This window comes from Manis pentadactyla, chromosome 4 (genome assembly GCF_030020395.1).
Source record: "Manis pentadactyla isolate mManPen7 chromosome 4, mManPen7.hap1, whole genome shotgun sequence".
NCBI lineage: Eukaryota > Metazoa > Chordata > Mammalia > Pholidota > Manidae > Manis > Manis pentadactyla.
Genome location: NC_080022.1, coordinates 190,367,831 through 190,390,286, shown reverse-complemented (window position 1 = coordinate 190,390,286; position 22,456 = coordinate 190,367,831). Strand labels below are relative to the sequence as shown.

General features: G+C 52.9%; 2 protein-coding genes across 4 annotated transcripts in view; one reads left to right on the top strand and one right to left on the bottom strand.

The window, feature by feature from the left end:
* The window catches only part of TBCD (tubulin folding cofactor D), a 145,396-nt gene that overhangs the window by 74,776 nt on the left and 48,164 nt on the right, over positions 1-22,456 (bottom strand). For all 3 annotated transcript variants that reach the window (XM_036910774.2, XM_057501898.1, XM_036910772.2), the window contains exon 13: positions 21,806-21,900. In XM_036910774.2, the coding sequence (XP_036766669.2) occupies positions 21,806-21,900 (95 nt within the window). The remainder of the gene's footprint in view (positions 1-21,805; positions 21,901-22,456) is intronic.
* On the top strand, positions 8,833-17,600 carry ZNF750 (zinc finger protein 750). Its single transcript, XM_036910775.2, has 3 exons — positions 8,833-8,988; positions 14,405-16,003; positions 16,145-17,600. Exons 2-3 carry the CDS (start codon positions 14,565-14,567, stop codon positions 16,851-16,853), a joined length of 2,148 nt encoding a protein of 715 aa, XP_036766670.2. The 5' UTR covers positions 8,833-8,988; positions 14,405-14,564; the 3' UTR covers positions 16,854-17,600.

Genomic DNA, 22,456 nt, shown 5'->3' with positions numbered 1-22,456 from the left:
AGGGACCACTGCACTAGAAGTATGGAGCGAGAAAGCCTCAAAGCAGCCCCAGAGAGGCAGTCTTCCCTGCAGGAGCACCCCTTGGCCGGCCACAGGCGCGCGGGCAATAGGGTCCACAAGAGGCTCCCCGTCCCAGAAGGGTTCGGCACCCCTGACAACTGCCCGGGACCCTGTACATGCCAATTCCACTCAAGCTCCTGACGTGTACCCATTTCTGCAGTCTTCCAACAGCGTCGCTCCGTCCCTAGGTCTGCCCGAGATGAAAACTGCACATGCGTGTTCGCAGCAGCACAACTCCTGCAGCCAAAAGGTGGAGGCAGCCTGGGCATCCATGAGCTGATGTGTGGATGAACAAATGTGGCCTCTCCCTACTGCAGGCTGAACTGTGCCCCACCGAGTCGTATGTTGGAGCCCTAACTCTCCATAGCCCCAGGGATACTGTGTCCAGAGAAAGGGCTTTGACAGAGGTGATTAAGGTGAATGGGCCATGACCCCAGAGAACTGGTGTAAGGAGAGATCAGGGCAGAGACTGCAGACCAAGGGGCACGTGCAAGGTGCAGGGAAGAGAGAGGCCTGGAGAAACCTGCCCTGCCAGCACCTAGATCGCAGACTTCCCACTTCCAGATGTGAAAAAAATAAACCTCCATTGTTTGGGCCAGTCTAGGTGCCCGGCTCTGGTAGCCCTCTGGAATATAGCACAGTATGGAATACTCCTCGTCATACAAACAAATGGATGCAACCTGGATGAACCTGGTAAAGCGGTGCGGAGCCCAAGAGGCCAGCCGCACAGGCCCACACATGTGTGATTCCACTGACGAGACATGTCCAGGACAGGCAGGTCCCTAGACACAGAAAGTAGATGTGGGTTGTGTGGGGCTGGAGAGGAAGAGAGCTAAGGGGTGCACTTCCTTGTCAGGGGTGAAATGCACTAGAACTGAACGTGGTGATGGCTGCACATCTCTGTGAACAAAACAAAAGCTACCAACCGGCGCCCTTCAAGGGGTGGGCTTGTGGGATGTGAACTATATCCCAGTATGAAAGCTCCTGTCGGCAGGTGGGCAGCTGCCCACCTCACAAGTAGACTGAACCACAGGGTCGCCATTCCACTTCTGCTTAGGTTAGTTTTGGCAAATCACGTTTTTCTAGGAAAGTCTATTTTGTCCAACCTGTGAAATTTATTAACAAAAGATACCCTGACTATGTCGCTGTTAGTGTCCCTAAGCGTGTGTCCCACTGCTGGCGGCTGATTCGCCTCTGGCTCTCTGCAGTAAGCCGGGGTCTCCCCTCCGGCAGCCTTTTCAAGGGCTTTCTTCGGGGCTCCGCTTGCCCGTCTGCTCTGTTTCTGCAGCTGCCCCCACCGTCCCACCTGCCCACCTCTGTAGCTGGATCCCCAGTGTCCCCCCTTCCGTTATCAGCCACTGATGTGCAGTCAGCAAACAATTTCTGTAAAGATCCAGAGTGTGAACATTCTGGGCTTTGTCTGCAAGCCAGAAGTGGTCTTTTTGTTTTTCTCTCAACAATGCCCAAAAAAAGGAAAAATCACTGTTGGCTCCAAGACTGTATAAAAACAAGCCAAGGCCCAGCAGGCCCGTGGGCCACGACTCACAGCTCCTGCTCACTAAGGTTAAATTTCCTTCAAGCACACCAGCTATATCTAGCAAATCTGACATGCAAAAATTTTCTTACCATTTATTTCTACTTTTAAATTTTTATTGTAGAACTTCTATCGGGATTTCTTCTCTGATTCACCTGTTATTTAGAGATCCATATGCTTGCAAACTAAAAATTCACAACTTACATTTATTTCTGTGTATCTGACTTTCAATTCCACGGCTTTTGGTCAAAGAACGTAGTCTGTACAATAGAGCTTCTTCAAAATTCTGTGAGACTTGTCTGACGGTCTTGTGACTGCCCTGTGCATAAACACCCCTTATGTGTCTGAGAGCATGCGAGCCCCGACTGCAGGCGCTATGCAGATCCGCGGGACCAGCCTGCTATCGCTGTCGTCCAAACTGTACATACATCTCCCAGCGGGCCCAGGGTTAGGAGCCCTGGGGACGCAGCAAACAGAGGAGCCACCTGCACCCACAGGGCGGTCAGCAGGACCGCATCAACACCAACTGGACAGCCTCATGAGCACACATGTGGCCGCTGCTTTGCTCCACCCTCCCAGCATGTGCACCGCATGGCACCACTGCAAAGGCTGCTAGCAGAGGGCCCCAGCTCAGCCAAGTCCACCCCAGCATGAGAGGGGGCCAGAGGGCGCATGGGCTGTGCACGCTGCACCAGCCTCCTACCTTCTCACTGGAAGGCTGCAGGCCCCCCAGAGGGGCTGTGAGGACTTGACTTTAGGGGCTTAGGACAGCATCTGGCCTGCTGCCAAGTGCTCTGAGAAGCTTAATTTTCACTCTAGTTATTATTTGATTACTGCTGGCAAGTCCTGCCACCCCTACTGGCTGAGGGCAGGGTTTTTTAATACTTAGTCAGACTCGGGAGAAGTGGCTGTAGGCCTGTTGAGGCCCTGCACAACTCAGGGCCACTCACACGGGAGTTCCTGGTGACAGAAAGGACCAGGCTGCTCCAGCAAGGGGCCTGCTCCTTCCCGGGGCTCTGAGAAGTCAAAGCCCCTGCTTGAGCACAACACCCTGGGCGGGAGAAGCCCGCACTGGAATGGGCAGGAGGCCCACCTGCACACCCTAGAGAAGCAACACAGAACCATGCTGTGCGGCACCCCACTCAGGTCCACTGCAAACGAAAAGGCACAGAGCAGCGTGTACATGGGGAGGGTCTGCAGACGCAGCAAGAGAATCAGAAGACCAAGCACTTGAGATAACAGAACCTAAAAGACACTATAAAACAGGCTTGGGATATTGAAGACAAGAAAGGGATGGAAGCTACAGCTGAGGAACGGAAGATTTGAGAAAAAAACCAAAATAAGAGCCTGGAGATGATGGGGAAAGAAAGGCTCACTGCTGCGCCTGGAGCTCGATGGACGCGGGACTGGCAGCGTGGGAGCCCTGGGCCAGGGCAGGTGCACAGGAAGGGGCAGGAAGCCATGGCGCCCCTGGGCCCCCCTCACTCGAGTGCCTCTTACTGTTACCAGCCACTTCTTAGTGATGCCCAATGACTTCTTAGCCAGTGTCCAGTGATGTCATTTGCGGCGTGAAGAAGAAATTTGTGTTAATTTTTACTTGTCCTTGTTCAGTTTGACTAAATGGCTTCTGTGCCTGGCTGTGAACAAACATGGGGATCGCCACATAAGAGCGCATCTTACATACAAACCCAGTAAAAGGAGGCAGGGAGCCTTCTGACTGGCCCTGGACTATAACAAGCCTGAGGGGAGCCGGGCAGGCGGGAATTCTGAAACACGAGACACCTTGTTGTCAGGTGGGAAGAGGAACAGAGGTGAAGAGAACTGTGGGAATCTGGCAGACTTGGCCCAAGTCCACAAACCTGGACTGGTTTCCCAATCCAGAACAAAGCAGGTCCACAGCTCAGGGCTTCAAGTTTCATTAGACCCAGGAGCCACAGTCACACCGGGAGGGATCACGCTGGCCCAGAGCCTCTGCAGTCCAAGCCCCGAGACTGTCTGAACAAAGTGAGCAGAAAGCCTGCACCAGCTCCCATTCCCACCTGGCCTCACGCCTTCCTGCGGGGAGGCATCGGAAGGGATGTGCCCCAGAAGCTGTGCCCAGCACCAAAGCTGCCCAGGGGTCACACACCCAGACACTGCCACCCCACCTGCGGAGCACCAAGGGCAGGCAGGGGGCTGCTTCTGCTCCCAGACACAAGACAGCCAAGGAGGAAAGGGGCAGAAGGGGCCCGTGTGCCCCCCTCTAAAAAATGAGGTAGCTCCAGTTCCACGAAAATTCAAATACTGGCATTACTGGAATAATAAGCAAATTAAAATTCACGTAATACCTTACACATCTCATGCTTCGTATAAACGAAGCCTCCACTTACTCATCAAAGGAGAACAAACGTCCAACAATAAGACTCCTGAATATTCTCAGCACCTCAGCTACCTCACTAGATGGCCAGGTCAACTCCACTTTCATTTCTATTCAACTGTTTAAGAAAGTAAAAATCCATGGACTTTCTCAGGATTTTTTAAAATGAGGATGGGTCTCGCCTGAGAAAGACAACATGGTTCCAGCCCCCACGGGAGCCAGAGGAGCTCCAGCGCCAGGCACACAGCCCCGCGGGGCCGAGCGCTCCCACGCTGGGCAGGCAAGGACCTAGAGGCTGCACGCGGGGCCTGGCCAACGGTGGGCCCCAACGCCTGCACACGCCCCGCTCGGCAGAGTTTGAGTGAGGCCCCAGGCACCAGTCTCTTGCTCGGCCAGGGCCAGGGAGACAGGCCAGAAGCACCCGTGGAATTGGGTCAACTTGCTCCTGGTTGCTGATCTGAGAGCACAGGGACCAGGCCTGCCTTGTGGCTCTGCTCAGGGGAAGGGCAGAGCCTGGAGTCCTATGCCAAGCAGAAGGCTCTTGAAGCACACCCAGAAGGCCTAGGAAAGCCACTGGGTCTGCCAGGATGGAGCCTTCCCCTCAGTGGACAGAAAGAAGGCAAGAAAAACTGAAACACACCATCAGATGCCAGCAGCAGAGCTCAGTCAGGCTGGGGCAGCAAGGCCCAGGCAGAGAGGAGGAAACATGGAAACCGGAACCCGAACAGGAAGGCGGGGAGCGTCACCAAGCATGCTGCAGGTGCCTGTCGGCAACAGGGACCTTGGGGGACACAGGCCGCCCCCAAGGCCATCCCAGCCCCAGGCTACAGGAACTTAGCAAAACCACACAGCTTTCCTGACAGGCTTCTCAGGGTGGATTCCAGCTGGACACAAACCGCAGCTGAGAGGTCTGAAAAGCCAGGCCAGACGCCTGGGCTGGGTGGGGGACGCTGCTCCTGCAGGGCGGCACCGCCCGCTGGGGGGTTGGCGCATCTGCTCTCAGGCCCCAGCACGCATTCTCTCACAGGCCTGGTGAGCACAGCACGTGTGTATGTACACACGTGCTGCACACATGTGCAGGTTGTGGGGGCATGTGTGCACTGCAAGATATGAAGCTGCCCAGCCCTCCAGGAGCCCAGAGTCTGTCTCACACGGTGTCCTTCTGGGGGAGCGGTGTCCGCACCACGTCCCACCCCACAGGCCTGAGCCCTGCCACCCCCACACGGCCAAAACACTCCCTCGTCACAGGGTCCCGCAGGGCCTCGGGGGTCATGGGGACAAGACCTTTCAGGGCATTTGTCAGCTTCAAGAACTTAATAAATGTCACCTCGACAGCTGGCTGGGGCTCACTTCCTCTAGCAATAATCAAAACTAGACAAAAGAAATCAAAACTATGCCTCTGAATTTTCTACAGTTTTCATTTCTTTGCTCTGGATGCAGCACCCCAAAAGAAGTACAAACAATTAAAATAACTGTCTTATACTTACTTCAAAGATCAAAAATGTAAGTGTTCTGTTTCTTCCATCAAAGGTGTTTTGATATGCACCGTCACCCCCACCCCAAATGCAACGAGGTGGGGGGCCTACTGTGGTGATTGGTCACATCCTAAAGGGGCCCACGAGCAGGCCTGCTGCCCCTTTCTGCAGACAGGAGATCAGGTACCCGCCCCAGGTCACAGCTGAGTGAAGACTTGAGTCTTGGCAGCCTGGCCACACGGCACAGGTGTGTGCATGGAGCTGAACAGACGGAGACAGGGAGGGACATGGATGGAAGGTGACACTGACAGAGACGGGAATGGTGAAGAAGACTCAGCTGCCCGAAGCCGGAAAGCGGAGGAGCCAAGCCCAACCATGACACCTGCTGACACCGCACCAGGAAAACGGGAGAGCTCTGCTCCACCCAGGCCTGCAGACCCGCAGCCCACGAGGGCTAACTCCCCACGCTGGGCTGAACTCAGGCCCAGCAGCGCCTGCCTGGCTCAAGCTGTGATGCACAGCCCCAGGCAGGCCCCAGGGCTGCTCCCCGCAGGAGCAGCCACTGCCATCCCCACTGCCCAGCTGGGTGGCCTGAGCTAAGTTACTTGCCCTCTCCATGCTGTGTGACTGCAAGCCAGGCTTGGATAGCGGCTATTTTCAAAGTTGTTGCAGTGATGAAGTGGACGGATGCAGGCGGAATGCCTGGCACAGGGCCTCGCACCTAGTAAATGTTCAATAAACACCAGCTGCCACCCAATTCCTCTTCCTAAAGGTTGATGCTTCTTGGGCAAAAACGCTGCGTAGTGGCATAGATGGGACGCAACAGAAGCAAACTCCTCCTTTGTAAGGCAGAAGCTGCAGGTACATGGAAGGCAATGTGGACAACACTTGGGCGCTCGGGGGGGCTGGAGGCCGAGCCTGAACACAGGGAGGTGACCCAGACTCCCCCTCCCTGACCACCCACGCACAGGACCCCCAAGGCTCCGGGTAACCGGGCAGGAGGCCTAAAATCGGGAGCACTGCTGAACACCACTGCAGACGTGGACTCGAGCCCCACCCCCGCCAGAGACGCCGTCACCGCCTGGGAGGCAGCGCACAGGTGGAGGGAGTCACGCTGCAAACAGAACCCTTGGGGTCGCCGCAGGGAGGACCTGCCACCTACCCAAAACCCTCCTTGAATCCTGGAGAAACGAGAGAAGCCTTGCAACTTACAACAGAAGCACAAGACTGAAAAAGGGACACTCAGAACACAAAGGAACTCTCCAGACCAACAACTACAACAGCGGGAAGGCAGTGGTTAACAGAGGCCTTGGAAGAGAAAGCTGAGGGCAGCCAGAGGGACGGGGGGTGGGGGGGGTGGGGGGGGCTGGGAGTCGCCATTCACGTGACAGGTAAACCCCACCGCTGCCGCCCGTCACAATGATCCACGTCTTGACGAGAAAATGCTTCTCAGAACTCGGTGACCAGTACTCTGAAGATGCCCTCCACTAAATGTAAAGTTTACCTTTACAAGAAGAACTGTAAGCAAACAGTTAATGATATACGCTCCCTTGCTGGGGGTGAAGCACAGTGAATCTACAACTGGCTTTGAAATGCAACAAATAAGCAGATGGGGAATGGAGGGAGCCCAGTGGAGAGCAGCAGATAAAGTAAATGGTGAAACACTCCTCACAAAATCCAAGTGTCTGGCAGCTGACCACTCGCTGCTGAATTCTTACGACTTACCTATTTCAGGGCTGAAAGCCAGATGCTGCAGAAAACACTGTCAAAACCCCGACGTAAATGACGTCTGGCATAGGATTCTACACCCAAACTATCAACCAGGCAGAAGGGTGAAGACACTCAATTACTCAAGGTCTCCAAAACATCACCTCTCTCCTCAGGAGCCTGCAAAAGGGAGGTGCTCCACACCAAAATAAAGGATCCATCCATGAGAGAATATGGCATGGGATCGAGGAAGCAGGGCTCAGAAGAACAGCAAAGAACAGAGAGAATCCCAGAGTGACAGGCAGGCCAGCACAGAGGCAGAGGAGCCAGAGCTAAACCCTCATTTTCTGTTAAGGGACAAGAGGCAACACCCAAACTGGGAGCAGCAAGGTTGGGGGGAGAGGGGGCGCAGAACCAGTAGCAATGTTATCTGGAATCAAGAAGTCAGATACTAAAACACTCAGCTAAGAATAAGGTCCAAGCAGCACTCCTGGGTAAGGGGCTGGGGCAGCTCTCTGAGAGGCGGGGCATGGCCCCGGGGTGAGGGAGGAGACAGGCATGGTGCCATGACCATCCACCTCGCCTTCCAGAGGACAGGAAGCTTCGACTTCACTCTGTTTCCTGAGCTGAAGAAGGCAGGCCGCCCTCCCAGAGAGTCCTCTGCAGTAGGACTAAACAGAGAAGGAGGGGCACAGCCGTCCCCTCCAGGACACAGGGCAGGCGAGAGAACACTGGTGCCCCAACCACGGCCATGGGACACAGGACTCACCGGCCAGGGGGACCTGATTCCCACGAGGCCATGAGATAATAAAACAGTAGTTGTTTTGAGCCACCAAGTTTTGGGGTGGCTGGTTACCCAGAAACAGGTAGGAGAAGAACAGAAATGCTATTTTTTTGTGGCAAAATTTACATAGCTATTTTTTCACTCTTTAAATTATATGGATGTGTAATTTGAACAAAAGTCACTGAACATGGGGCCTCGGCCACACCACCATCTCCTTTCTCTGTCCCCAAACTGCCACATTCCAGACTCACTGACAGCAGGGCGACAGCCGTGGGTCAAAGAGGAAGCAGACTGAGTGGGGCAGGGGCTAAGCTGGCTCACACACTAAGCGTGCTGGCTGTGTCCTAGGACGGGTAGAGTGAGTGTGTGTAGAGCCCATTTCCCACTGGCAGCCCTGCAGCTCAGGGCTGGTCCTGGCGTGCGCCGGCAGGTCCCTGCGGCAAGGTGGCTGAGTAGGCTCCCTCCCTCAGGAGGACCCCGGAAAAGATGCCCAGCACAAGGGAGAAGGGTAGAAGACAGCACCCATCAAGAGCTCATGCAGACTCTTGTGGTGAGAATAGCTGAGTGCCAGCCTCTGTGGGGAGATGTACTTAGCCCTAACCTTGGAGTTTCTGTGCCCCAGCCCGGAGGCTGGGGCCGCGCAGGGAGACCTCACACACGGTGTCTGCCCTACATCACACACGTATCAGAGTCCAACCTACACCCTTTCCTTCGCTAGTCTACCCGTGACCACACCTAAGCCCCTCCAGTCCACCAGCGTCTGGGCAGCACCAAGGCAGCATTCACGAAACCCTAGCAGGGAGCTTCCATGAGGCACAGGAGCGGTGTGCAGCCTGCCAGCCCGCTGGGACGCTGAGCTCGGTGGGTGCAAACACACGAATCATAGCTGCGGGCGGGAGGAATATCAGGTGCATCTCTACGCCCCGAGGGCTCAACTCCTACACTTAAACCCCTCCCACTGGAACTGCCGGCTCCAGTTTCAGTGAGCCAGCGTGAGAACAGGTCCTGCTCCCCGGGCACAGCTGCCCCAGCCACGGGCTCTGCCACCAGCCGCTCCAGCACGGCCGCCTCGGTAAGTACAAACAATTTCTTCTTCTCAAATTCAAACTTGCCTTAGAGCTGCTCTCAGAGGCATCGCGAACTGCCTGGCTTAGGGAGCCGCCTGTCTGCTCTGTGTCTGCTCTGCCTGCTCTATTCTCTGATTACTCAGGACCCAGCAGGTGCACCGCTGGAGTGAGACCATTATTCCAAAACTTTTAATATGGCTTACACTGTATTCTCAGAGTATGAACAACTTTATTTGGAAATTAAGTCCTCATCACTACCATAAAATTCATACCAAACTCAAATTTGTATTATTGCTTATCTGTTTCTCACCTTAAAAATAAACTATAATAAATTTCAACATAAAAGGATCATATATACATATATGACATGGTTAAACTTGCTCATTCTAATTTGTAGTTGAATTTGAAAACCTTTTGAAGTTTAACTATTGTTCTGACATTAAGTATAAAGAAAAAAAAAATGCTTAACCAAAGAGGATCCCTAAGTAGACAAAATGCGTTTCCCTCCCTTACAAAGTTTCTCATAAATCTGTACAAGAACAAATACTGACCAAATTATGGGTCAAGCCTGACCACAGTCAGATTAAAACTGTCTGCATTTGTTCTCCTGGTTTTGTTTTGCATTAAGTAAGTCCTTTCAATGCTTCAGCTGGTTTTTAAGGATAAGCTAGATGGGCATGTTGAGCTTACTGCCCCAGCGACAAGCCCTCAAATGCTGAGGAGCGTGCCGCCACTGCTAAGGGCTTCTGTCTGTGACCTGGGGTCTCTGGCTGACACTACAAAAAGCCTCTGGGTGTTTTCCTGGATCCACTCTTCCCCGTGATATTCCAGAAAACTGTCTTTTTGCCTAGGTCATAGTTGTCCTGAAGTTTATCCTTCACTTAAAGCACCAAAAGTCTGGGAGGGAGTGGTGGCTAATCACTGGAAAAGCTCAATTGGAGTAAAACTCACAAATCTCGTTCTTGCGACACCTCAGTGGGTAGGCGACAATGGAGTGTCCTTGAGTTATGCAATAACGCCACATCACAATATCGTAATTATAGCATGCCCTTCAAAACGCTCTACCTGAGGAGACTCCTTGCCAGACAGCTGGACACCAACAGGGATATTACAGCACCGTGTCAGTCCATAGGTCAGCCTGCATGGCAAGCATGACCCAGCCCGTCACAGCCAGGCTCTATAAAGTCAAGCTGTAATTACCTCTATTGTGTCCTAGCAAGTTCAAAAAACACCTCTTTCTCTTGTTTGTTTTTTAAAGTTCGAACTCTTTGGAGACTTTTTAAACCTGCCAGCCACTCACTACCATCCTAACAACTGGCAGTTCCATTAACTGTCCTGTCGAAAGTGCAGTGGAGATCTAGTACTTCAAACACAAGCAAACAAAACCCTGCGGCCAACCAGACCCACAGGCTGTTCATGGCGCTGTGTGGGCAGTTATGCCCAGACGCTGGGAGCCGGGGCCTGCAGGAGAGACGCTCTTAGCTCTCAGCACTCCCCAAAGGCAGAAAAAGTAAATCAGCTGAGTACAAGTGGATGCTTAAAAGGTTTGAAAGGTCAGAAAAGGGACATTTTTCAGCAAGGTAGGAAGACTCTGTGCAAGATCTCACGGGGCCTCCTGCCGTCCCCGCCCTCAGCACGGCTCCGGGTGCACTGGCGAGCAGGGGCCCAGCTCCCGCATTTCATGACGGCCACCTTCACCCTGAGAGGACAGAGGGTGTGAGAGGCACGGCTCCTACCCTTCTGGCGAGGGGGAGGCAAAAGGCAGGTGACACACTGTCACGCAAACCTCCTTTCAGGCTTAAGTAATGTGTGAGTTTTTAAATGTGCTAACAGTGCAGTTCTCCAGGGAGAGGCCAATTGGAGAGGTCCTGCTTGATTAACATCTGGCTGTACGGCTCTCCTGCCTGCACTGAGAGAGGAATGCCCTCCCCAGGAAGTCACGGACACCCCCTCACCACCTTTAGAAAAAACTGCGCCTTGGGACGCAAATCCCACTTACAACAAACAGTTAAAAGTTCTGGATTACATTGTTTTGGCAACAGTATCCATTTTACATTACCTTTAACACAAGCACAGCAGAGGGGAACTGGCCAGGCAGAGGCGATCACAAGCCCTCTACCCACAGAGGCAGGTGCCCAGCTCCACCAGCCTGTAAAGCTCCCTCGGGCAGGAGTGACCCCGCAGACTGGTATCGTCACTCCATGGGCGTCCCCTTTGAATGCCAACAAAAGCCTCAATTTTATCCCTCTTACTTCTCTGACATTACTGAATTTTTATAGCCGAGGCAGCTGCGCCCAGCCCAGCTCCATCGGCACTGAAACATCTACGCTCCCTTGTTTTAATTAGCAAATTCTGCATCCCTGAGAGGTCGGTTTACCCAAAGCTGCCAAAACTCCTGCACCTGGGGCTCTGTCGCAGGCTTCCCTTCCGACCATTAAACCCGGGAACACTCTCACCTCCCAGAACACCAGGGAAATCATCCCCTGAAAACCTTCTCACTGTCCGTGTTCACTGACTGACCAAAACACAGGAAGTTCAGACCAAAACCTCAGACAGCACTTGACTGAACAAAGTACATACTAACATAAAGCCATTATCTCCCAATTACTCTGGTAACAATACAATCTACGTATAACTTGCTTCGTGTGACCTTTGAGAAAACTTAACCAACACGGGTTATTTATGTTTTTGCCTCAAAGTATCAGCAACATTAAATAACACTTTCTCGACTGCCCCTGCTTTCTCAGTGCTGAGGGGTCTTTTGACCCCCTGAGCTGGAGTTCTGGGCTGGCGGTGGCGCATCTGTGTCCACCCCGGGGTCCCCAGGACTCCGGGCTCACACCACCCCACGTTTTGCAACTGTCATCGTTTTGCCGGTGATGCTCCCAGCTAGTGATGAAATCACCGGTGCTCAGATCTCTGCCGTGACACATCCCCCCCATCATGGGAACTTGACTCGCTGGGGTTCTCACGCCTTCGGGATCAGAGAGCGTGATGAGGCGTGCCGGCACAGGCCCGCTGACTTATCTCGCTGGCCCCGTGCTGGCTGGGAACGCTTCCTGATGGGAGGCAAGGAAACTGTGCTTTCATAGCCCAGGGCGCACCTGCACCCCCAGGGTGCGGGCTGAGCTCCTCAAGAATTATTTCACAGTGCTTCCTTTAATAAGAGAGAAATTAGAAAGACACAAAGGTATGATTATGTGTTTGATTTGCTCGGCTTTGACACTGCCTCGCGGCTTCTGTGGCTGCACACACAGGAGAGAAGACGGGCAGGGCAAGCTGGACAGCCAGAGCCAGGTACCAGGTGCCAAGAGTCGGCTCTGTCCACCGACACCTGCCAGTGAACCTCCCACAGAAGCCCCAATTAGGCGGCAGCCAAAAATGCCATTTCTCTTCCAAAACCCATGCCCCACTTCCCCTGCCCTGCAGAGACTCTCCTCACAACAGAAGGCTGAAGGAATGAATGGGCAGGAGCCACCTCGTAGTGCATGAATATGCCTTTGAAAGACCTGAATAAGACAGGTTAACAGGCAGTTTGCTAGGGCAGAGCGATTCTTTATGTTTTTAAGAAATATGAATAAGTAGAGAAACCAGTTTGCTGAGAGTTAAGTTGGAGAACTTTCTTAGAATTTAAGGTATCCGAGTGAAAATGAACTCCACCTCTGGCTCTCACCTCCCGCAGACCAGTCATTACCTCATCCCCGAGGTGGGGCGGCAAGGAGAGGGTGCAGCTAAGCGTGACTGCGTCCCACTTCGTGAACACAGGCCTCTGAGGTTTCCCATAGCATTCCTCTAGCTTTAAAGGGCTGCTCTCCAGCTGAATGTTTTAACCACCTCACGTCTAGGTGACGTTTTGTGTATGAAATTTCACAAGACCCAGGACTGACCAGTATTTGCTCATACCTTGGAGCAAAATTGCAGGTGAGAACAGTTTGTTAAATCATTTCTTTTTAACTTTTTCTTCAAGCTGTTGGAAAATATTTAGCAGCTAAAGACCTTTTTCCTTTCCATATTTTTTTTTTTTGCAAATTGAAGTGCTGGGCCTTGGTTCCTCCCACATCCCCTGCAGCCTCCCCCACCCACACGCTTGCTCTTCGGCACAGTCACTCCATGGGCTGGTCCTGGACACGCCACCGCGCCTGGGCCATGCCGAGATCCTCCCAGGGCTCACGCCTTTGTTCTCAGTTTCGGGTTAGGAGGCAGAGTGAGAGCCCCGGGGGGTGCAGAGCAGCCTTTGAAGGAAATAGGGCTGAGCCCTCTTGTTAAGGAGGGGAGGGGGCAGGGACAGGCAGGAGAGGACCCTCGCAGAGGTACCTGAAGGCCAGGTGTGCCGGCAGCCCCAGCTGGGTCCCAGGGCCCTGGGGGAGCCGTCAGCGAGAAAAAGCCCCCAACGGGCCACTGTGTCCCTACTTGTTGCTTGCCAAGAACCTGGCCAAAGACAGCCCCAGGCCCACTTCCTAATTGTTCAAGGCTAGAATGACCTCTTCCACAATCCTACCAGCTCTAACAGGCTCCTCTTGCTGTGGTGTCCTCTTGTCCGCAAGGCTGCAAAGCTTTGCTTCTGCCATTTGGTGGGAAGGCCATGGAAGGAAGGCCCCCGGGCAGCCATGCTCTCACCCATCAGCACACTCCTGTATCTCCTGGCCAGGTAGGGATAGGGCTAGTGCGTGGGACCATCCCACACCGTTCTCGAGGTGAGCAGCGGATGAGGATGTCTATCAGTCACAGGCATCCTGACAGCACCTCAAAGCCACTGGGTGTACACACACACACACACACACACACACACACACACACACACACACACACACACACACCCCACTTGTGTTTGTATCTGTGACAACATAAACGCCCTGAGGGCAGGGCTGACTCGTCACTGTGGCTTAGACGGTCAGGTGGGACTGCCCCCACGAGGGGTACAGCACAGGGCGGCACTGGGGAGGACCAGCAGCATAAGGTACTGAGTGCCACTGCTGTCCCAAGTAAGCACAAGCCCAGGCCCTGGAGCCACATTCACAGCAGTCAGACCAGCTGTGACAGGGTGCCATTCAAAAACCCCAGAGATGTGACGGGGGCCGAGATCCCAAGTGGTTACTCAGCCCCCTCGGTCCACAACCTTCCTGCCATCTGAGGCTTCAGGTCACAGGGTAAAATTTCCCCAAACTAAAAGAATGACAGGTGTTCTCAGAATTGACACTAAACACACCACACACCACACTCCTCTTGGCCCCAAGCCAATTCTCTCAGGTCAGACTTCAGACAATGTGTGGGAGGGGGCGGTTGGGTCCCGAGCTGCATGGATGAGAGGGGTCATGCCCGTACCTCCGCTGCCCTGCTTCCACCCTGGGGGGCGGGGGCACAGCCAGCCCCCCAGCGCACCACACCCACAGCCTGACACTGTGCTCTGCTCCCCCACTGCAGCGCCCAGTCCCCGCATGAGCAAGCTCCCCATCGTCGCACCTGCAGTGTGTGGAGCCGGCTTCCAATAAGGGCGCCTGGAGGGTGGCCGCACAGGAGGCCCTGCGGCACATCCTCCCAGCCACTGCGTCTGAGCTGAGCCCAGGCCAGCCGTCTTTGCAAGATGAGTCTCCTCAAAGAGCGGAAACCAAAAAAGCCCCACTACATCCCGAGGCCCCCGGGAAAGCCCTTCAAGTATAAGTGTTTCCAGTGCCCTTTCACCTGCAATGAGAAGTCACACCTGTTCAATCACATGAAGTACGGCCTCTGCAAAAACTCTATCACCTTAGTGTCTGAGCAAGACCGTGTTCCCAAATGCTCCAAATCTCACCCTTTAGACCTGAAGCAGACCAGTCAGCTGGACGCCACGACGAAGCCCACCTCCAAGTCTGTCACCCATGGACTCCCACACCTCGATGCCAAGCTTCAACACAGCCCTGCCAAGGGCGACGTTAAGGAAAACCTGGCCCTGCACATACGTGGGCCCCCCAGGTGCCCAGGAGAGAAGCCTGCTCTCCACAGAGAGGCTGCCCCCCTGAGCCCAGTGCCAGAAACCACCACAGGCACCCAGCCAGCCCTGGAAGGCACCGCTCGGCCTTCAGCATTTGTCCCAGTAGGAGAGCACAGACTGAAAGGGCCCGAGCGTGCTGAGGGCCCCAACACGCTGGCTCTGCCCAGCTCCACCACCAAAGCCACCTCTTTCCACTCCAAGTCTGCATTCCACGCTCCTGGCTACCCGTGGAAAGCTGGCTCGCCCTTCCTCCCATCTGAGTTTCCACAAAAAATCCCATCAGCAAAGGGGTTTGGTGCCATCTCCCCATACATGCACCCCGCAATCCCTGAGTATCCACCTCATTTTTACACAGAGCATGGACTGGCCACCATCTACTCACCCTTCCTGCTCACTGGGAACCCACCTGAGTGCGACACGCCTCTGCTCTCAGTCTATGGGGCTCACGACCAAAGACATTTTCTGCCTCCCCCTGGGCCAATCCCTAAACACTTGAATCCGTCCCCATCAACATATGATCATTACAGATATTTCCAGCAGTATCCCTCCAACCTGCCAATTCCTTATGGATTTTACAGACCAGAGACTGCGTTCTCCTCCTACGGCCTAAGATTGCCAGCTGGGGCTGGTGTTTCTCGAGATCAAAGCTCTCACCTACTGGAAGAGGCCGCCCGGGTGTACCCAGCCTGGAGCCCCTCCAAGTCAGACCCTTCCAACCCCCACAAGACACACACAGAGTTTGGGAACCAGAGCCCAACTCCTGAGGCTGACGACCCTCCCAAAGACAGGCCGAGGGACACAGAAGGGACCAAAATGAGCCCGCGTGCAGGCAGTGCAGCCACAGGCTCCCCCGGGAGGCCGAGCCCCACCAACTTCACGCAGACAAGCCAGCCGTGTACTGGGATGTGCAGCCACTCAGACCAGCCCACCCTGAGCACCCTGGGAAGGTTCCAGCAACCCGAACAGAGCCTCACGGCCTTCAAGCCCATCAAGAAAAGCACAGAGCACCCACATTCCCAGGCTCCAGAAAACAGAGACAAGTCTCCAAAAAGGTAAGAAAATTTCATTTTTAAAACTCCAAGATATCACCTCTGGCTGTACTCAGTCAGCCAAGCTTACGATTGCTCAAAATGCTTCACATGGTAGCTTTTCTGACCCAGGTTCCTAGTAAGGCCTCTCTTTGCCTCTTCTAGCCTTGATGCCGTGGACACAGACACTCCAGCTCAGACAGGGAGTACCTCCCACCACATGGAGGCTGCGCCTTCCAGTCCAGAGGGCAGCCCCAGGACAGCCCCGCTGAACCTCTCCAAGAGACCGGAGATTACATCAGCAGCCATGCACAGCCCTGTGTACAAGGATGCCACGGAGCTGCAGGACGTGCCTCTCAACCTCTCGGTGAAGGACCCCTGCAATGCCCTGACTCTGAGACCTGCCTTCCACACCCCACCTCGAGAGGCAGGGCCTGCACCTGCCGCTCAGAGGGCTGGGACGGAAGGCTGCCCAGACAGGCCAGGCCCCGCGCAGGCAAACCAAGGCAGCCTCGACTCTGACGAGGCTGCACCAACAACCCGCAGCGGGAAGGCCCAGGACATGCGAGCGGCCGACAGCAGCGACGAACAAAAGCAGTCGGCAGCTGTGGCCCTCTGCCAGCTGGCAGCCTACAGCCCGGGGACGGTCCGGGTGGGCGACGGGGAGCCTGCAGCCCTGGAGTCTACCTGCCAACAGGACACACCTGCTCTCAGCACAACAGGAAGCCAGGAGACTCAGTGTGACCTCAGACCCAAAGGGCAAAAGAGGACAAGTCCACGGGACACAGGGAAGTCCCAGCAAGGAGCTAAGAAGACGAAGCCCAGTGAGACAGCCAGAGTGTTCACTCTGCGGAAGCGGACGCGGGTGTCCTAGCACGCAGCCCTCCTGGGTGCACAGCCATGGAGCAAACGTGCCTCCAAAGCCAGGACAGCAAATCTTCACTGGCACCTTCACTTTTTTAAGTGGCCAATTTTTACAAGGTGGTTTCTTTTTTCTTCTCAAAAAAAAAAAAGCTGTAATTCAGTTCAGTTCTTGTAAATATCAAGCATGACTATTAAAAGGTGCTTCTGCTTTTCTGCTTTTGGTTATAAAAATACCTGAATGATTCAGTCTAGGATGAGGAGTCAGACATCAGCTTCCCTTCTGCAATATGTCAGATGAAACCTGCAGGACTCGGTCACTTAGGTGGTAGCCACTACAGGAAATCTTTTAAAAATACCTTTCTTATAAATGTCTTAGCACTAGAACCAATTATTTTAACGGTTTTGCTATTAAATTAACTGTGTGTTTTAAAGTAAATAACAATTACTGAAAAAATGCTAGGAAAAAACACTTTCAGTATGAGCATTAAAGTGCTGTATGTAAGACTATTGTGATTTGTTATGACTGAATACGCAAACATCAAGAGGCTATACAAATAACTTATTTCCACTAGGAAAATGCATTAGTGGTGAAAAGCTATTCCTGATGTGTTCTATGTCCTTATAATGTCACAGTGAATTTCCTGACTCATTCAGCCTCATTTTCCACTTGCTGGAATGATGTATATATTCTAATTTTCAAAAAAACTCATAGGTGAAGATAAGGATACAAAGACAAACATAAACTACTTATTCTTTAGACTATTTTGCCATAATAAATAAATTCGATAAAAAAGAGAATAGAACTGAGGCAACAGTTAAAGCAAAATGAGAAGAGCATATGTTGTGTGTGGACACATAAGCCTGTGTGAGCGTGTGTGTGCGCATGTGCACAGCGTGGGCACGTGTAAGCATGTGCGTAATGTGAGGGTGAGCATGTGCACAGCATACTGTGCCTGGCCTGCTGTGCACCAGAGTCACCAAGTCCAGGCCCCACCTCCTGAATCACCCCACCCCCCACCCCCCGAGACTCCCACTGCCTCCGGCAGCCGCATGGGCCCAAGGGACACGGACCCCCACGGTGGATGGGAGACACCCCACCATGCCACTGCTCTCACTCATCACTGCCATGAAAACGCAGGTGTTATCCCTCTGGAGTCCAAGGAAGAGAGATTGAGGAAGCAAAACTTCTGCCTTTCCCTGGTAATTGTGTATGGAATGAGGCTTCTCAGCACTGAGAGCTAAAAATTAAATTTTTTAAATAAAAATTCAAATTAAAAACTGAAGCAGAACAGCAACTGATTCTGGGTATAAGCACTACTCACCAAGAGATGCCTGAATGAAAACTCCACCTTGCTAACAGCTGCATCCAGTAAAATGTTATTTCTGTTGTTTCATCAACTTTGTACTAATAATTCATTCTTTAAAAACTCTATGTAGAAAATTTCTTAAATACCTGGCACCTCATGGCCATATAAGTGTAACTGAAATTTCCACTCACAGACATGCTCTTGCTGAAGACACATGACATGGAGATCAATAAAAGATTCTTAAGCATAGAAATACATGACCTTAGGAAAAATTTATCAGGGAATTGGGTTCAAGGAGACAAAGGCAGGATAGAATTACTGTAAAGAAAACTCATCTATGCATTTTTAAATGGAGGGTGGTGGGTTTCAAATTATTATGACACCTAGATTCCACTGGACACATTCAAAAGTGTGAATAAACAGTTTTATTTTACAATGGAAATATTCAGGATAGCAAATAACATGCTTTCCAACAGGTAAAATTTATATAAAACCACTGATAATCAACTCATAAAAGGACGCAGAGCTTGTCACAGTTCCTGCAGGACATATATGAGCTTGCTATCACAAAGTGCCCCTAAAGCATCCAGATGCTACACAAGCCCCTACAGACAGCCCCAGAACATTAACACAAAAGGTATGCTGTTTCGATCCAAAACCGACGAACATGTGAGCTTTGCCAGCATGCCTGAGATCTTTTTGTTTTTATGTACCAGGTCTTGACAAATAACAAAAATAGAATACCCCTGCTTTCAGGCAAGTCAACACTCCGTGGGAAGCAGACCCACACCTCAGAGGCTATGCAAGCTTCAAGCTCTGTGCTTTGCACATACAAACACACAGACTCCCAGGTCAAGGGCCCAGAGATTCTGAGGACATTCTAGCTAACCCGTAAGTGTAAGGCATCATCTTAAGTGACAAAAAGAGGTACCAGGAACAGTTAACTGTCTACTCTCTAGTCCTCCTGCAACATGAGGGCTAAGAGCCACCTCGCTGCTGAGAAGCTGCCCACCTCAGAGCTCCTAGGGAGGGTGAAGACCATCGCTGTCTGCAGGCTTTCACTGTGGAACTGTGTGTGAGTACAGGGTGAAGACTGACCCCCTTGCGAACAGCTCCCTCCTGATGTCATTCCTCCAAAACCCATATGCAACATGCATGCCACAGTAATCAGGCAGGCCCTCTGGATAGTAATGCAGTCCTAGGTCTCTGTGACAAAAAGCCCATCTTGCTGACTTTTAACTATACCACCTTTCTGCACTCAAGTAAGATTCAGCGTAAGAGGTGGAAGCGTCTAACCTTACCTATAAAAAGTGATAAGCCCTCAAGAAGTTAAACACGAAATTTCCATACAACCCAGCAAAATTCCACTCCAAGGTATACATCCAAAAGAAATGAGAACTGCGTAAGTACTCCACATACTCAAAGGTGTCTTGGAATGGTCTTTGCTTCTCTTACAGATGGAACATCCAACACCAGACTGGACAGTGCCCAGCAGGGCCGGAAGCCCAGAGGGCAGGACCACCACCTGCTCCCTCAGAACTGTGGGCAGGGGCAAGGCCAGGGAGAAAGCTCTGCCACCCAGGAGCTGCAGCCACAGCCGCCAGCGACAGGAACACGCTGACCCCAGGCCCACTCTGCCGGCCTCCAGGCTCCCACCCGCCCCTCCCCACATGCTCCCTCCTGTCTTAGCATCTGCTTCTTCTCAGAGGACCCAGACTAATGCTAGAAGATCATCAAGCGCTAGTTTTGGATGATGTCACAGAAAATGGCAAAGTACAGCCCTCCACAAATCAGTCCTCCAACAAAGCCACCAATAAGCCGGCAAAAACAGGAGAGACTCAGCATTTTCAGGGCCCTGGAACAGAATCAAGAGCTTACCAATCAGAGGATTGTTCAGTAAAGAAAGGGGCTACCAGATTTCAGCATTTAAGGAATTTTGCTAGGTCACTGGCTGACTGGAGACATACCAGAACAGAGACTTGAGCGACCAAACACAACAAGGAACACAGTGGTTGCAAAAGTAGTTTGGAAAAATCACTAAATAAACAGACGACGACAGCCTTTGACGAGCAACAGCAGCAAAGCCTGTCAGGGAAACAGCCCCACTTCCAGGGTCACCTCACTGCAGTATTCAAAACACCCGGCTTCTAAGAGAAAACGAGGCACATAAAAAAACAAAAAAGCATGGCCTGTTCACAGTAAAAAAAAAAAAAAAAAAAAAAGGCAGAAACCATCCCTGAGGAAACCCAAATGTATTTAGTCAGGCAAAGACTTTGAATCAACTATCTCAAATACGCTCAGAGAGCTAAAGGCAACCAAGAGAACAAAGTCTGGACAGATATGAATGAAAAAAAAAGAGAAACTAGAGACTACAGGGAAATTCAGGAACTGAGAAGTACAGTGACTGAAGTGAAAAGGTCAGTAGAGTACAACAGCAGATCTGAGCAGGCACAGGAGGAAGTGGACTTCAGATACATCAACTGAAATGATCCGGCCCGAGAAGCAGGAAGAAAGAATACATGGCGGTAAACGATGACCGGCAGCCCTTCACCTCAGAGCCACTCCTGGGCAAGATCATCGCTGCCTGGCCAGCCACAGCCCTCCTCGGGCAGGAGACAGCACAGACCCCACACCCACCTCGCAGGCACGGGGCTCCGCCCCACGGAGGGCACACCAGGCAGGGGCTGGCCAGCCGCCAAGTGAAGGCCACACGCCAACCAGTCACACATCCCGTCTCAGTCTCCAAGCACCAGCTGAACATTCCGTATTACAACACTGACCACCACCCATGCACGCCCTGCCGCTGGCGGCCAGCAGATGCTGTCGGCATGGTGAGACGTGCCAGCCAGTCTCCAGCACAAAACTGGGAAGGCTCTGGTCTCCTTCACGTTAAACTGGAGATGGCACCACACACGTGGAATTTCATCTTGATCCTTGACAGCCTTGCACACCCAAACACCTGCTGGGCTTCAGGCATCCTTGGTCTGGACAGAAGTCACATATAGGGTGCAGGGTGGCGGCGGGGACACAGTCCAGGATGGGGCTTCTCCGTGCTTCACAGGTGTCCTTCTCCTCTGTCCACAGAGGCACTGCTGGCCACAGTCAGGGACAGTCCCCACCAGCCACAGATGGCTTCATGTGGCCAGGCCCAACAGCTGGGACATGCGGGCTTAGCTCGCTGGTCGCCCCGCACTGCCACACAGTCTCCCCACCCCTGCTCAGGCCCACGACCCAGCTCCCTCCAGCCTCCACCCCGTCCCCTCATGGGCATCAGCCCTGTTTCCAGGACTGGATGTCACCCCGGGGAGACTGTGGCAGGGCACATCTCCTTAATGGGCGACAGCACCCCAGGAGGGTGAAAAACAGTTCTGGGGGACCAGAGATTCTGATGTCATGATGGTCTGTGGCCCCTCAAATCCAGACAAGCAGTGTATCTATAGTATTAATATTTCATGGAAGGGGGAGAAGAGGCGATTAGAAAAACAGAAAGGCTGAAAGGAGCAGGAAGCACAGACACAGGCCCAGTGTGCTCCCTGCTTAAGCCCCTGCATGGGGCAGAGGTGTGGCGTGCACTCACAGGTGGCCACCGTGGGAGGTGGGGCTGGGGCAGCACTAATGTCAGTCCCAGTGCCCTGAGGCGAATGTGGCTACTCACCATCAGCAAGTCGAGAAGGCAGCAACAGGCCTCTTCTGCCCAGCTCTGCCAGCGCCAGACACGCCCCATGCCAGGCACCGTCCGTCTCCTGAAAACTGAGAGCACACGGGAGTCTGAACACAGCGCCTGCCAGCAAGCCGCCAGTGAGCTGGAAAGCGTCAAGCTAGCTAAAGCAATAAAATGCCCTGTGCAGCCAGAAATGGCAGCCATGGTGAGCAGTTCTCTTCAGTCCCCCGACAACCAGAAAGGCCCACGCTGGCCCACAAGCTGGCAGGGAGAAAGAGAGCCGCAGGTGAGGCGTGGCTGCAGGCTGCCTGCTGCACTCCCAGCCTGTCACCCCATCACAGGACCCCCTGGGACCCACAGCACAGGGGTCTCTCCGACTCAGGTGGGGCACATGGGCACAAAGGGGCAGGGAGATGACCTCTCCACAGAGCTCTGCTGCGGGCTTTCATGATGAAAATCAACATGAGAAAGTTAGAATGAAAAGCATTGAGAGAACCGTTTTGTACTATTTGAAATACAGACTTTAACAGACAATTATAATGCCACTTTATCAAGTCACAGGGAAAAGTTTACACTGAATAAAAATCTTCCTGAAGTGGACTGGAAGCTTTCTTACTTTAAGGCACAGCTCTGGCAGTAAAACTA